This window comes from Tetrao urogallus (genome assembly GCF_951394365.1).
Source record: "Tetrao urogallus genome assembly, chromosome: 11".
NCBI lineage: Eukaryota > Metazoa > Chordata > Aves > Galliformes > Phasianidae > Tetrao > Tetrao urogallus.
In genome coordinates this window covers 6,313,676-6,329,288 of record NC_136824.1, presented here as the reverse complement: position 1 = coordinate 6,329,288, position 15,613 = coordinate 6,313,676, and the positions used below count along the sequence as shown (strand labels likewise).

The following is a 15,613-nucleotide window of genomic DNA, read 5'->3' as shown; positions in this document are numbered from 1 at the left end:
AAGAAATGCTGACTTTTCAATTACATCATGTATTCTTTGGAAACTGTTCAGGACTGAGAACAAATAAGTCTGACAAAGTCGAAAGGAAAGGTGAGATGCTTCCACCTCAGCTGAAATTGTAGAATGCTCTGAAATCAGCTGGAGGACAGAAAAGGCAATGTCGCAATAACTTTCAAAAACACAGGAGAAATCATCTCACAAGAAAAAAAAAAACAACAAAACACAACTATATGGATGCTCTATAATCCATTACCACTTATCTCTGCCAGTAAACTAAGTCACAACAAACTTCTACTCCTGGCAAACTTCAACCCCAAAGTGCCCCATATCGGCTGAGTGACTTGGAGCATCCCTCCCAGCTGAGCTGCCTTGGCTTGGTGCAAACACATGCTGAACTCCCCCACCTCATTACAGATAAGTGGAATCTGGGGCAAATTCTACCTTTGAAACATCCAGCTGCATCATCTTTGTGTGGTGATGAGTGCATCTTGCTTTGTTCTGAGGGCATCTTCCCTCTTGGGAACAAGATTAGGGCTGATACTTCAGTTCCTGATGCACCCAAGCCCTTCTGCAGATGGGGCCATTTATCCCACAACCTCTGAGCTCTATACACTCCTCAATGTATATATTGAGAAATATATACGTTTTCTTGTATATATAAAGGAATAGAAGAGGTCAAAGGTGTGCTACAATGAGATAACAGCAGTCCTTACAGACACCCTCAATTTTAGCAATCCTCACCAAGTCAGGAGAGCACTCGAGAGAAAATCCGTGTCCAGCACAGACCATTCTGCAGAGCCCCTTGAGCCTTCAGAAACAAAGGTAGTGCTGTGCAAACTGCCCCAACATGAGCAGCTCCAGCAAACCCTCCTCACGTGGAGATATCCCCCTCGATAACAGCAGCGACCTGGGTCAGCAGTGCAAGGGAAGATGGATGTCGTTCTGCCGGGGTGTTGCAACCTCCTGCAGATAAGACCTCCAGGGAAAGACTTCAGAAATAAACAGAATGGCAAACAGCCAAGCTTAGGGGAGGGTTGGGTCCTTTTTCACAGTGAACAACTCCACACTCCTTGATCTTAAAAGCGCACGAGACAGATTTTATTATTATTTTTCAAGGAAACGGATCACAAAGGAAGACACAAAGAACAACTCCAGTGGTTTAAAACTAAAAATTAAAAAATCATAACCTGCAAACCTACCTAACTTTACTTTGCTCTTGAATTAACAGCAGCACTATTTGGCTTGCCAGATAAAAGTTTCAGGTTACTACAGTGGAGGCTGAGCCCCTCTTTGATGGGAAAGACAGATTTTGCCATGCGGTCTCTTGCCCTTAGGAAAATACAATGGTAGCCCACAACTTCTTGCCCACAGGCCACCAAAAGAGCACAATGATGGTACAGGTTTTTCTGCCAGCCCACACAGGAACTCCAGGTGACACTTCCCACATTTCATTAACACCACACAGAACCAGCCCAGCTCCTCTTTCAGCATTAGCCACAAAGTCATGACCGAAGCACTGACAGGCATATGCAAAATAACTTCCTTCTCCCCAACGCTTTCTCCTCACAAAGGTGAGAAAGAAGAACAGTACTTTGAAGAATACTTTCTTATACAATATTTTGCCCCAAAATAAGTTCAGATTAACACGCTGATGGATTGATGCAGGACAAAGAATGGATACGGAGTCAAAAGGCTATTTAATTAAGACTCCTTGGGTAAGAGGAATAAGTAGGAAAACAGGGACACCTGTGATAAATACAGCTCCAAGAAATAGTCTGCTATGCAGTGCTAAGTGGATAGAGGGAGCTGAGAACTACCAGTAAATACAGATGTTATTGGAATTGCTGCTTCCAGGTGCAAGCTGGCTCACGCGGATCTATCCCGAGTGCAACCCGTGCTGAAAACGCAGCACAAACCTTGCCTGTCTGCAGAGCCAGCACCATTAGCACTGATTTATTAAGGCAGCCTCACAGCCACACAACATCCCACACCAGTTCAGGTGCCTAATCCTGCAGCAGGGTTTGTTTGCAAAGAGATAAATGGCTCAGGGACAGCAAGGAGAGGGTTTCCTACTCTGAGCCAGTGCGAGCAACACAAACACCAACAGAATTGGACACACTTAAAGAAGCCCATTATTAGCAACCCACGTCCTTTGACAGAGCACGTCTGCATCTCTAAATCAATCAGCTCTGTGATGAATCTTTATTGAGTGTCAAGAGGCGATTATAGGTATTACACACACATTAATACAGGCAGCTTGAAGGAGATCTCTACAGACTGCCAACAGAAAATCCATCAAAGTAAGAGGATCTCGTTAGTGCTGAAGGCAACATAATTTATCTTCATGGGTGCATCTTTATGACACATTATTTAGGTGCACAGAGCCAGGGAAGTTACTAGAACTGGCTGTTAGTAGTCAGTCTGGGTGCATTACTGCTTTAGCACAGAGCTCCACAAGCTCTGGAGCACTTCCATTCCCAGCTCTTGTTCAGCAGCTGCAGGAAGCTGTGCTGCTCAGACAACTAAACAGCCATGAGCATTTCTGAAATTATAAAATTAACAAAAAAGAAAAGAAAAAGGTTAAGTAGAAATACAGGAAGGATAAGAAAAGCGTCACTGAAATGCTTGTGTTATATACTAGAGAATAAAATCTGTACTGGGAAGAGTAGCGTAGCTGGGAACATAATTATATTGTGTGGTTGAAATTGGCAGTGTTGTAGAGAAAACATTGATTTATTTTCATTTATTTGAGTGGGTTAGCATTGGCCAGGTCATTCATTGCAAACACTGTGTGCTTGTTGCTGTGGCCTGCACCATCTGTGTGAGCAGCCTGCCTGCAGCAAGCCCCAGACAGCTCTGGTGTTGGGAAGAGGCATGCATAGAGGAGCACATGCACTAACACTGGGGGACTGACCTCTCCTGTAAGCAAGTCTCCACACAATGCCATCACATGAAGACAAGACAAAGAACAGGGAACCTTCTGCAGAGCAAGATGTCCACTCTGGTATCACTGATATTCCCCACCAAGGGCTGATCTTACTATTAAGAGTTTTTCTCAGAACCAACCTCTGGAAACTACTGCACCCATTTCCTATAAAAACACATCCAAATTGATAGGAATGTCTTGTTCTGTCCTCTTTCTGAAGTCTATTCTATTTTATTCCTTACTACACTGCAAAACAAAGCACACGATTTATTACCAGCTGCTTGGGCTGATAGTGCTCCCTGCTAACTACTCACATAGCAATAACAACAAAAAATCACAGAGTCTGGAAGAAATAGCAGACAGCCTGAGCGTGCTTGGTGACTAAGAAAGAAATCCAACGATTCTCCTGGCATCAAAGAGCTGAACAGAGTCACAATTCCTGGAAGATAAAGTACGTGTGATCCTGGGAGATAAAGCACATGTGATGACACATCATTTGAAACAATCTCCTGTCACCGCAGTATTTTCACAAATAGTCTTGATGTGTCTCATAGGAAAAAAGTATTAATAATCCAATTTGAACACAAACATTCAAAGGCACGAGGACAGCATTTTCCTTATGCTTCAGCATCCTCTACAGTGCTGCAAGCACCTCGAAGAGAGACAGCCCACAGAGCACACCAGACTGCTGATTTTCCTGCTAGCTGCAAAGCATCTGCTTCACTCTGTAAACATTTTGCAGGCAGCTCTTGGAGCTACGCTGTTGATAGAGGCACTTTTTAAAGTAGCATCCCTTTGTTTGGGAGGGGAACAAAACCAGTTACAGCCACTATCCACAACCAATGCGCAGATGACACTTTCACAACACTGAAAAGAACCCCTTTGAAACAAAGATACAAACGCAAGCAAGCTCTACAGGCAGCTGTTCTGCAAACGTGCCGCAACAGAGCTGCCACTTGATGGCAGTACACTGCATTGATCTCAGCACACAGCCATTAATCACAGTTCAGTTTATTTTCCACTTAGGAACAATGTGGGATTGCAGGGGATGAGTGTTTGCAAGCACACTGCATGCAGCACAGCCTTCTGAAGGACAGGAGCCAACAGGCTTTTTGCAGATTTGAGAGCTTGTTTGAAAGCATCATGCCTTTGTCAATTCAAGGCCTTAAAATCACCCTGACAATAGCTGTGCTGTCAGAACTGGTTTCAGCCTAACAGTTCTCAAAACAAGTGTCAGGATTTTGATGCTGGGATATTTGTTTGGTTGTCCTAAAGGTAATGTAAATTCATAAATTCTCTATATAATACAATCCACAGAGGAAGAGCATTTCCATCCTCTTAAACACCAAGTCCTGCACTCCATCAATCAGGACAGGAAGCACCGCAGGGGTTGGGATGCAATCTCAACTTCATTCCAGATACCAACCAGCTCATCAGCTAGTGCAAGACCCAAAAAAACCTAAATTTAGACCCTCAGAGGTATAAATTCACCCAGGGTTTTTGTTTTGTTTGCTAATTCAAACTCAGTGTGACAGTATAAGGACTGCTTCTGCCTGTTTGCAGTGGGGCTCAGTTTTTGGGAACAGGTTGAACCAATCTGATAACTGCCAGAGATCATCATCTCATCTGCTTTCCCACCCTTGCTCCGTGCCAGGCCTGGCATCTTTCTTCTGGAAATCTTATTATTTGAAGATTGCATGTAATGGTGCAAAGTAACGCTGACTTAAGGGCAGAACCTCAGACAGCAAATGCTCCAGATGTTAAGTTGGTCCACTTGTTATTCGCCAGCACATTCATACACACCAAAAAAGATCACAGAAGCAAAGATCAAATAGAGAATTACAGCAGGAGGACTCGGAGCCCAAATCACCATCATTTTTAGCTTGGCTAATAGGAACGAAGTGCTGAGAAGAGACCTCTGAGCTGCAAATTAATCCACGGTGCATGTGGAAGAAAGGAAGGCAGTGCTGATGGCTCTTCTGGCTTGTCCAGCCAAAGCTTTCTTAAGTACATGCATAAGATGACCGCTTTACAAGAAATCCTACACTGAGTAGATCCCATAAGCCAGAGAATGCTTCATCTAAGAGGAGCAAGCCAAGCAAACAGCTTTGTGATAATCCATCCGAGCCAGACCACCAGCACTCAGGTGCCCCAAGCACTGCTGGGTGCCCATTTCAGCAGAAGAGGTGACGTTTGTTCCATGACATACACCAGAATTTGAAAAGAATTCAAATCAAGGACCTATATAACAAAAACTCAAAAACAAACAAAACATGAGGATAAGCACAGACTGGGAAGGATATCATTTAGTCTGCAAAATGAAAAAGAACCAGGAAAGTCACAAAGTACTGCTCTCAAAACAAAGTTTGAACTGGCGCCCCAGCTAAAGTTCTTAAAACCAAACAAGAAGTAGGTTCTTCCACAAGGAACACAAGCAAATATTTTATTTGTAAAGGGCGCTCAGAGGCCTTCCATTCATAAATCAAAGACACTTTGAAGGTGAGGCAGAAAACTACTTTGTCATTAAGAAGAAATCAAGCACTCAACAAATAAAAGACAAGAGGCTTATCAGATCCTCTCACTGCAGAACTGAGCTGAACATCAAGGCCGATTCTCTTCTTGCCTAAGGACCTCAGGAGAAAGTAAGACAAGACTCTGCTTAGTAATTTTCATGAGAAATTCCCACATCAAAAACAAGTGAGGCATATTCCACTTTTTCTGCTGGACTGATTTCAGATGTTAATATCCCAGAGGCTTTTGTCACTGTTGATGGACACTAAGTAAGCAAATTCAGCTTTAGTAGGAAAGTAGACCACAGCTGGTGATCTCATGGCAACAGTTTACTGCGTTAGGACTATGAAAGTACTTCATTCCTTCCTTTTGTGTCTTTGGTAGAGATATCCAAAGACCACTGATTACTTAGCAGATAATACTGCACAAGCCATACTCGGGACCGTCTCAGACATAATCACAACCCAACAGACACTGCTGCTAAAGCCTCAAGCTCTCTGTGTTGTGCTTCTTTTCTCATGTAATCCCTTATTATTTACTCCAAAGAGGGTTCCTCTTAAACATCAGAGGTTACCACACTTGTTTTTCCTCAGGAATATGCGTACGAGGTGCACTCCAATTGTCTCAATCTGTGTGAGATATGCAAGTGAAAGAAATATATTCCTATTATTAACACCACCTTTTTCTTCCCACCTACATTAAAACAAAACACACTGGAAGACTTACAGTAGTTCATTCATTAACAGATCTACTGTACCCAAAGCTCAGGTTATATTAAGAGAGGGTCAGTGCATTCTTGCTGAAGCTTTTGAAGTTCATACTTCATTAAGTTGCACGGCATTTTGGCATGGAATTGAGAGCTCTCGTCTCTATCAAAACTCTCTCAGAGAAATTCTGAGGGTTACACAGCTCCTAAGTGGCAATTTATACAAGAGACTCAGTCCACAGACTGATTAAAGACCAAAGTCAACGGGAGCGCCTTTATCAATTAAGTGCTTGCCCTCCCATACATTCACTAGGTATGACACATTTAGCTTTGTCATCCCAAATAACGTAGGCACACCTTAGACAAACTGTGCATAGAAGGAGTGCTGTGATTTAGAACAAGTTCATTCCTTTTAATCAAAAAGGAAAAAAAAAAAAAGGCAGTGATGCATCATCCTTCCCCAGCTGCTAATCTTTTCCATTTCACACCCACTGATCATTATCATTGCAAAAAAAACCACACACCCGTCTTAAAGGTGGATCTAAAGTTGTAGTCTTGGTAGTAAAAGTCTTGGTACTAACAGAGAGAAGATGGCAGAAGATGACACTGCTTCACACCTCATCCCTGCACATCACCTCAGTCTGGTCTGACACTTTCATACCTGGTACCGCTCTCAGGTTTTACTTCTAGAAAACAACATGGACTTCAGAGTGGCAGAAAACGTGAATGGATTTAAAAGAAGAAGTCAATAACATTACAGTAACCCTAGAGTTAGCAGCCAGCAAGGCTGAGATCAGAAGCCACGAAGGCTCTTCTGAATTAAGATTACTGGGACATTATGCAACTGATTTGATCGCAGTCATTTACCTGTGTGTACTCTGTATTTACCAGTTTGGTTAGAAAGCGAGACACGGCCTGTGATCCTTGATGCATTTGTACTTAAATCTCCTGCTGGATACCCCACTGGACTCCCAATTAATGACAGCATTTATACAAAGATCACCACTTTGCTTCCACCAAGCTCTTTCCTATTTCCTTTCTCTCACTACGATTTTAGCCTCAGTCACATTTCAGTGAAGTGATTGATCTCAGCTACTTAATTTATAAACAGAGAACTTCACTAATTTATTGCAATAAAATAAAAACACTTAAAAGTAAGCCTCTGTTACTTAGAGCAATGCTGATCCTTTTTTTCCTATCCACATACTCCTGACGAATTAAATATTCCAATAACACCCCAGCAAGAGCTAGGCAGTACCCTACAATGCTCTAGTTGAAATTCTGACTTATGTTGGTGGAGATATTCAGCTTATTCAAAAGGGTGAAGATGAAAGAGGTCATGTCAGGTATCCACTGAAAGCAAACAAAACTGAAGCTCCTGACTTCCTGCATCCCATGAATGCCAGAGTTCTGCAACTTCCCCACCCCACCCTGAGCCCTGGCAGCACATGGAGCATCTCAGTCTTTCATTTGGGTTTTTGGATGCACAAAGGCCCAGAAAGAGCAGGAGCAAGATTTGAAACATTGTCCTACATCCACTCCCTCATGCTTGATAGAGCTCCCATACCAGTGGGACAGCTCTGAAGTACAAGAGGGATACAGGTGAGGCCACTTTCAGATTTAACGTGATACCTGAGCACCAATAGAGATGTTCCCCAATAGTGTCCCAGGACTGCTCAGCCACATGGACTTATTAGCAAATCCTGCAGTAAAGTACAGTTGAAGAAACCCACATATGTTAAAAACGTTCACAGAGCAACTCTTCCACAGAATATCCACAAGCACGCCAAAGCCTCCATATAAAGTCTGACCAATACAAATAACATATTAGGGAAAAAAACACCCCCCAAAAAAACACAAATCAAAAAACAACAAGAACAGAAGAACACCAGCAACAAAAACCAGAGATCCCAGCCAAGCAGCAGCTCCTTTTCATAACCTTGAGCCATGCCAGTGAAAAAGCCAGGAGATGAATTAATCCCGGTCCTTGCTACAGCCCTACGTGCGATGCAGATTACAGCTCTAGAAACTATCGCTGCATTGAAGCCAAGTTTGTATGACAAGGTCTAGGACCACTACTTTGCAAAGAGACGTGAATCCTTCATCACAGCTGCACGAACACAGCAGACCTTAGTAAGGACTTCCCAGCTCTGCTGCCCTGGCTCTTCAAAACCCAGCTGCTGGCAGCAAGGCAGAGCTAAGGTTCGTCCCCCAGTAAGCAGCTTTAGAAAGGAGGTAAGGTTTGGATATCTTTCTTTCCAATTCACACAACCCTGGGCCAAAGGCGCCACCGTATTTAAACACAACTGAGTGCTGACAGCCATGCAGCTCGGGTAGCTGCTGGCCTGGCGTTAAGTGTCTCACGCTGCGCCGAACTTGCACTGTGCTATATCAAGGAATGCATAGCAGTCCTATCTCTCTTGGCACCAGCTCCTCTGCCTTGTGACCATGCTGCTGACAAACCAGGAGCAGCACCGAGCTCATCCCTCTATTAGAGCATATGTGGAAGTTCTGCGTTTTCTATCACCCGCAAAATTTTGGTCTCCAGTAGATTCAACACCTCAGGTTCCCAGTATGTCTTTGGTAATTATGAAGTTACAAGTCCAGGCAATCTGTTGATCATCAGATAAGGAGTAACGTGCTACAAGCTGATAGACTTCCAGGAATAGATCTCGAGACATCATCTTTTTTTTTAGCTTCTCCATTCAAAAGTAGATCAGTAAAGTTGCTGCAGTCAGATTTTTCTAAGGCATTTTAGCATTATTTTTGTGCATTAGCCAAAGTCTGCACTTTACATGGAGCTTTCAGGATGAAACTCATGAAAGATTCAAATTAAATAAATAACTTTGAATCTAACCTATTGATTTAAAAGAGAAAATGTATGAAGGATGCACTGCAAAGGCCCCAAGCACAAAAGGGTAAAACCTGGGGGAAGCAACATTCCTGAAAGTAGGCAAATGAAGAGAGATTCCCTGATGTGTTTGTATTGCCTGCCATTTCCAGTCATCTATTTCACAGAGCTATAATTAATTATGGAGAAATTCATTGGACACTGTTCTCAGCTTCCTGAAAACAAGCTGGAGGAGGAACCCATGCAAGGAAAGCAGTTATCACTGCTCTGAACAAGGTTTGGTATTCACCTGCTAACAGGCCAGCCCTTGAAAAAAGAAAAATACCAGGAAAATGTATTTTCCTTTATGTTCTGCTCACCTCACACAGTTCTCAGATGAGCTGAACCAATTCACACCTCCAGGAACACAGCAACTAATTTTAAAATTTGCATAACATCAACACTCAAAGGAAATAGGAAGATTAAATATCTAGTTTTTAAGGTTGATGAGTTTCTTTTTGTTTTCTCCTCTTCCTTAAGCCACCAAGATTTGTTTGTTTTGAGAGGGATCTGATCTGCACAGACACCTGGTCATGGGATCATAAAGGAGAGAGAAAAAGGAGTCCCTGATGCAGAAATAATGTTGCCATGAACTTATTCCCATCTGAAAGAAAAAAAAACAATACTGAGTGCTGTACAATCATTGTTTCCCACTGGGCAAAGTTTGACCTCAGCCAAGTCCTCCTCACAGTCACGTAGGGAAGAGGACTTCTAAATCAGCCACTGAAATACGTATTGAGTGCAAAGCTACACAAAATGGTGGGAAAGTAAACTGAGTCAGAAGATAAGACTGGGAAAACAAAGCCTCCTGATTTGTTAAGGCATACCCTGCCCAACAGACATAAGAATAATTTTATCCTGCTTTCTACCATTCATACATTTTTACTGTAGCATCTGCAGAACATGTTTATACATAAGTCTGTTCTTTTTTTTTAAAAAACAAACCCAAAGTTTAAATAAAAGTTTATTCAAAGTCACTCTGTTCAGCACGTTTGTGTTTTAACAGACTTCAGTCTGATCTGAGCTCCATAATAAAACACAACATGGCATTCTACTGCAGGAAGGCTGTTTTGCTCAAGTCAAATCATCCTACATGGTGTTCATCTTCCTCGCAGCACCACACTTAGCACAGTAAGTACAGAATGAATTCTAATGCACACAGCTTCCAGGTGGTAATGAAGCAAACACAAAACTTGAAAAATTCCACGAAATTAAAAGGTCAGTAAGTTCACTATTTACCACAAACAATGCTTTCCAAGCTACAGCTCATTTACCTGATGTGAGAGTTTCCTATTCCTCCCGCAAAGAACTACATTAGTAAGCAATTTTTCCTCCCAGCTTTCCACTCTTGCAGCACACAAACCCAGGACAGCTTAGCAGCCCATCCTGCTGTGTGCACAGCAATGCAGAAAGTAAATGGTTACAGCCTTGGCTGGCAGCTTTGGCACAAGTGTCACACACATGCATCCACGCCCACAAATTTGGGTCTAATTTGACAGTCCCCGTATTCTGCAACAAAGCTGCTATTCAAGAGCAAAAGGAAGCTTGTTCCCTATTAACACAGCCAGGGAGGCTATGAGCTTGCAGGAGGTGCCACAGTCCGTGCCCTGCTGCAGGAGCCTGTCAGCCCAGCCTCAACTGCTTCCAGACGCTCTCTGCCACATTTAAAACCCTGAGCAGAAAAACATCATCAGAGTGAGCTGTGCATTGGATGCTCTATTCTCCACTCCAGTAATTCTTTCTTACAGCCTCTCGACACACCAAGTGAGGAACCAAAAAGCAGGGGGCTCCTGCACTGCGCGGCTACGTGACACCAGCATTACCACGTGCCACAGAACCTCCTTCAAACCGAGTCCTTGGAAGTCAGAAGGACTCAGTAAACTCACCTGAGGGTTATCACTGTGTATTGGCAGTACAACTGAGTGAATACAAGCAATGTCTTTAGGGAGCAGGGAGGAAATGAGCAGAATCTCCATCACTGGTGGTGAGAAGCATTTTACAGGAATAGGAGGAAAGGAAAGAGCTGCTGAAACTTTTTACTCACATATAATGGAGCTTGCTGTGGATTAAGTTTCATGACCTCAGAACACTGAAACAAAAAAGAAAAGACAAATTTAGGACTGTTTTCCATAAAATGTTAAGTACTTCTCCATAAGCTGCATGATGTTACATTTCCAACGTGGTACTAGCATTCTTACATTACTGCTTCTAATAGAAAGTTATGTAAAAAACTATTTTCTGTATTTTCCCTCTTCCAGGTCAACAAGGATCTGCTATTTTTTCATTTATGCAGTTATTAGGCAAAGGCAATTCTAAAACAATTTACTGAGCAAATCAACGTTTGCTTCCCATCTGTTGGCTCTTGTGATATTCCAAAGTGAAACTGGCTTCCCATTCACACACCCCTAAATCCACCCCTCCTCTTAGCAACCTTTGCTTCTTATGACAATGATGAGTCCTTCATTACACATCTGTCCATATATTTCCCTCACTTCCATAAGCTTTCCCATTTCTCCACTGCAGCAGCAAACAGCACAAGCAAAAGCTGTAAGATTCTGTTTAATGCATGTATAAAGCAATCCAAGCTCCTGAGAAAATAATTAAAAACTCAATCTCTGTCATTGCTCATGCCTGCAACGCTGCAGTCTGCACAGCAAGTACTTTAACCCCATTTCAGAAGGAGACGAAGCATCACTCTGCTTTTCTACAAAGAAACAACCTACACAGGATCTTCTTCATTCTTTGTTCCCTTCCAAAACCCCCAGCTTGCCTTTAGTGAGACAGAAATCCAAAAACAGTTGACGTTCTCATAGCTGATTCCAGCTTTTAGTGCTCCCTCACACGCTCTCCTCATACTGCAAAGTGCTTTTGCACTGGTTATTCTCAGTGGCTGTGCTACCTGCTGAGCTGCTCGGCCCAACACCGTCCCGCTGCAGAAGGTCCCACACCACAGAGAGATGAACGCCCCAAAATACTTCTAGATTTATTCAATTCATAGTTATTTTCAGCCTCAAGAGTCCCCTCCAACAGCAAGGATGCCTCAAAATGGTTACACTTGATAGTTTTCCCTACCTCTTTGGATTTACAAAGAATTACTTGCTGGTGAAAACAAGGGACAAGGAACACAAGCTGTCGTTTGGGCTGGTAAGCTCCAAAAGCAGCTCTGCAAGCAATCCTCCATATGATATGCTCCTGCCACGCCAGTCCTACTGAGCTCTCACAAAGAAAAGCAGAAAACGGGGGGGGGGGGGGGGGGGGGAAGGAAAAAAGACTAAAAGATAATTAAAAAAACCAAAACCAACAGAAGTGCAAACCATGCAAGCCTTGCCAATCTCCCTCATGACCTACCTGAACGTCTCTGCTATTCTGAACATAGACATCTTGAACAGGGGAACTGAAGCAAAACCCAGCTGAGAGCTGTTATTGTACCTTACAGAGATTAAACCAGAGTTGGACAAACTCCCTTTAAGCCCATCCCGCATTTGAATTTTCACAAAGTCTCACTACAACAGAGCAATTCCCTCCTGAAGCAAAATGAAGTCCCGCAGTCTGGCCCAGCAATCTGGTAGCACTTGGATATGACTTAAAAAAATATATTGCTGCAGAGAAGCAAAACAGTTGTGTCTCAGATGAGAACGTTTAAAGAGAGTTAAGACAAAGCACTGCTTTCTCACCATTTCTTTTCAAGTCATGACAAGTACATGAACTACTTCTCTTTTTGCTCATAAAAGATGCTGTGTGATATACCTTCAAAGTCAACGTGCCTACATTTTTGCATTTATAAAAACTTTCAGGATTACTCTTTATCCCTGAAATTCAGCCATACCTCCACACTGGCTATATTACAACTGGCCTAAGATACAAGTTAGAGAATGTCATATGAAACATTCAGGAGAACAGAACATGACAGGTCTGCATCTCCCCAAGACACAAAATTCTACTCCTCGAGTTCCTCCCCATTCCCAAATAATTAGTTTTACTAAACTCTCGTCAGTTATTTTAGCTTCTCAGAAGTCAGCTCCGACGAAAGGAAGTCATTCTTAACACACTTGAAGTCATCCTTTCCCCGTCATTAAATAACAGCTTTACCTCTTCCACATCAAGGTTCACAGGTATGTTATTGTCACCGCTGTCACCACACAAAATAACTTCTGTGATTTGCAATCAAGTTACAGTTGCAGTTACCCACGATGCCAAAAAAGCAAACATGCTCTCAGAAAGCTTGCACCTCATCTTCACCACAGCCGTTTGCTTTGCTGGGACAAAGCTACGGGGCAGGGGCCAACGTGCCCTACAGATACAGGACTGCCATTGCTACCTCCCCATCCTGTTCCTGTTAGCTACACCCAGCCATCAAGTCAACACTTTCAAAAAAGCCCAACCCAAAGCCTCACCAACCAGGCAGGAAGCATCCGCCTGACCCCAGCGCGCTGCTAAAACAGCAGCAGGATTCATTCTGATTTACTGTCCCACTCCTGGTGCAGGTTTGAGAAGCAGGAGAGCTGCCGACAGAAGGGATCGGGTACGAAGCCAGACCTTTAGTCACCTTTTTTACTGACAGCTTCAGCCTACCCCCTTCCAGCTAAGCCATGGAGGGGCCCTGTCACACCATGCTTGGTGTTTGGGCTGCCATGCCATAGCACTGAGCCACTATGAGCCCCCTCCCCTGCTTTCACAAGTTTTGTGCAAGGTGCCATCCTGACACCTGCTGCTAATGCTCCTCACGCCTTCATACGCAGCAGAAATTGCAGCTCCTGCACTTCATCACAATGCCTACTGTCAGATTTATCCAAATTAAGAAGCTGTTACACTGTACATCATGCCCAATACCATCAAATCATTTTTCTTGTAGGTTCCATTGTGCAAACCCTGCACTCAGGCTCCATTACATTTTTTTGTTGTTTGTTTGTTTGTTTTTAAATCAGATCACTTTAACAAAGCAGACAAAACAAGCAATATTATGAACTCTCCTTTCAAGATCTTTGGTAGAAACAAGTATAAGAAGTCTGACTGTACTGATGGTGTCAAAGATGTGTACAAAACAGCAACAGTAGAAGGGTATCCTATCAACAGAGCATTTGGATCTTTGCTATTCAAGTAATCATGTGGCCTTGCATACTGTGACCTCTGCCACCCTACAGAAATGCATATTGCATTGCTTCTTCCCCTTCCTGGCAGATGCCTGGCAGCAGCTGAGCAGAGAGAAATAGAAAAGAACACATGCAGGTCAGGAAAGGAAGGATGGGCTGGTTCCAAACTCCCACAAGATGAGGTTATGCTGTGGGAGAGTTGAGTATCGTTGAAAAGACTGCGGTCACAAGTTGCAGGGGCCAAAAGAAGGCTTCATACCTAAGGAGGTGAAAATACTGACACTGCTCATGAAAGAAAAGGGGATGCCCAGGAGTTCAAACACATGGCTGGGCTGGTGTCGGATTTTTATCTGTTTGCAAGAGAAGTTCGTTGCAGCAGCAGTGAGGTAAGGTGACAGTGTGACTGCCTTGATGCTTGATCTTGACAAACAAGAAAAATATCTGGAAATACTTCCTGGAGGAAGATTTTCCCCCTTTTATCTTCCTAGAAGTCTTCACATCAATGGCTTAAATGAAACAATTTAATATTTCATAATATATATGTCAGTCCAATTTTTCAAAGCAAACAAACTTCATTTGCAAGGAGACAAGCAAGTTCTGAAGATATTTTATCTTGTTAGGAAGTGCTCTGGCAAACACATATGAAAAAACCAGAGTGACAGATAAGTATGAATGACTGTTTCGCATCAGCAGAGGACTAAAAGTCAGTTTCTGGATGTTAACTTCTCCAGCCAGTGGGTAGGCAGGCAGCCTCCGAAAAAAACAACTTAGGAAAATGAAAAGAAAATGAAAACAAAAGACTGTGATGGTAATTATTAGAGCAAGATTCATAAGGATCCTGATTTAATTTGGAGTGCTTTAAATGTAAAATTAAAAAAAGGGGGGGAGGGGGGAGGAAGCAAGGCTATTTGGTGTTGAGAAATAGAAAGCTATAAAACATTTTCTTCTGTATTGATTAGAAGAGGACTCACAGGTTAGAGGAGGACTGCATAGATTAGAGGAACTCATCTTTTGAGTTGATGCCTGCTCTGCTCCCCAGAAAGCAGTTCCTATTTTTTGGACAGGTAGCACCACACCTCCCCTATCAGACAATGCAAAGCGCAGAGAGAAAGCCTGGCCCTGTTGTGAGATACGGAGTTGGACTGCAGCAGTAAATGAACTGCTTTGAGAGCCAAGCCAACAAGAAAGGGCAAATAACAACCCCACCTCCATCCTTGTTTTAAGGCCTTCAACCTGCTACAGTTCGTGTTGCTAAGAAAGAAGAATCACATCCATTGCACCTTCTCCATCATCAAGTCAAGCCAGAAAAAAATGAAGAGTATACTTAGGAGACCCAGACATAAATTCAAGAGAAAACCTCACAGGAAGAGCAGCTCGCTTTCTGCAGGCAGGGCACACACAGCCTGCACTGAAACATGCTGATGTATTCTATCAGAAACAATTGTTGCACGCGCTCAACCTAGGATCTGCCTACAGAATCAAAACAAAAA

General features: G+C 43.0%; 1 protein-coding gene across 1 annotated transcript in view; it reads right to left on the bottom strand.

Annotated features, from left to right (window-relative positions):
• AKAP13 (A-kinase anchoring protein 13) overlaps positions 1-11,110 on the bottom strand; it is a gene marked incomplete at both ends in the record, with an annotated part of 140,776 nt that extends 129,666 nt beyond the window's left edge. Inside the window, one exon of the mRNA XM_079540951.1 lies at positions 11,078-11,110. Coding sequence (XP_079397077.1) covers positions 11,078-11,110 — 33 coding nt within the window. The remainder of the gene's footprint in view (positions 1-11,077) is intronic.
• Between the last annotated feature and the right edge of the window lie 4,503 nt (positions 11,111-15,613).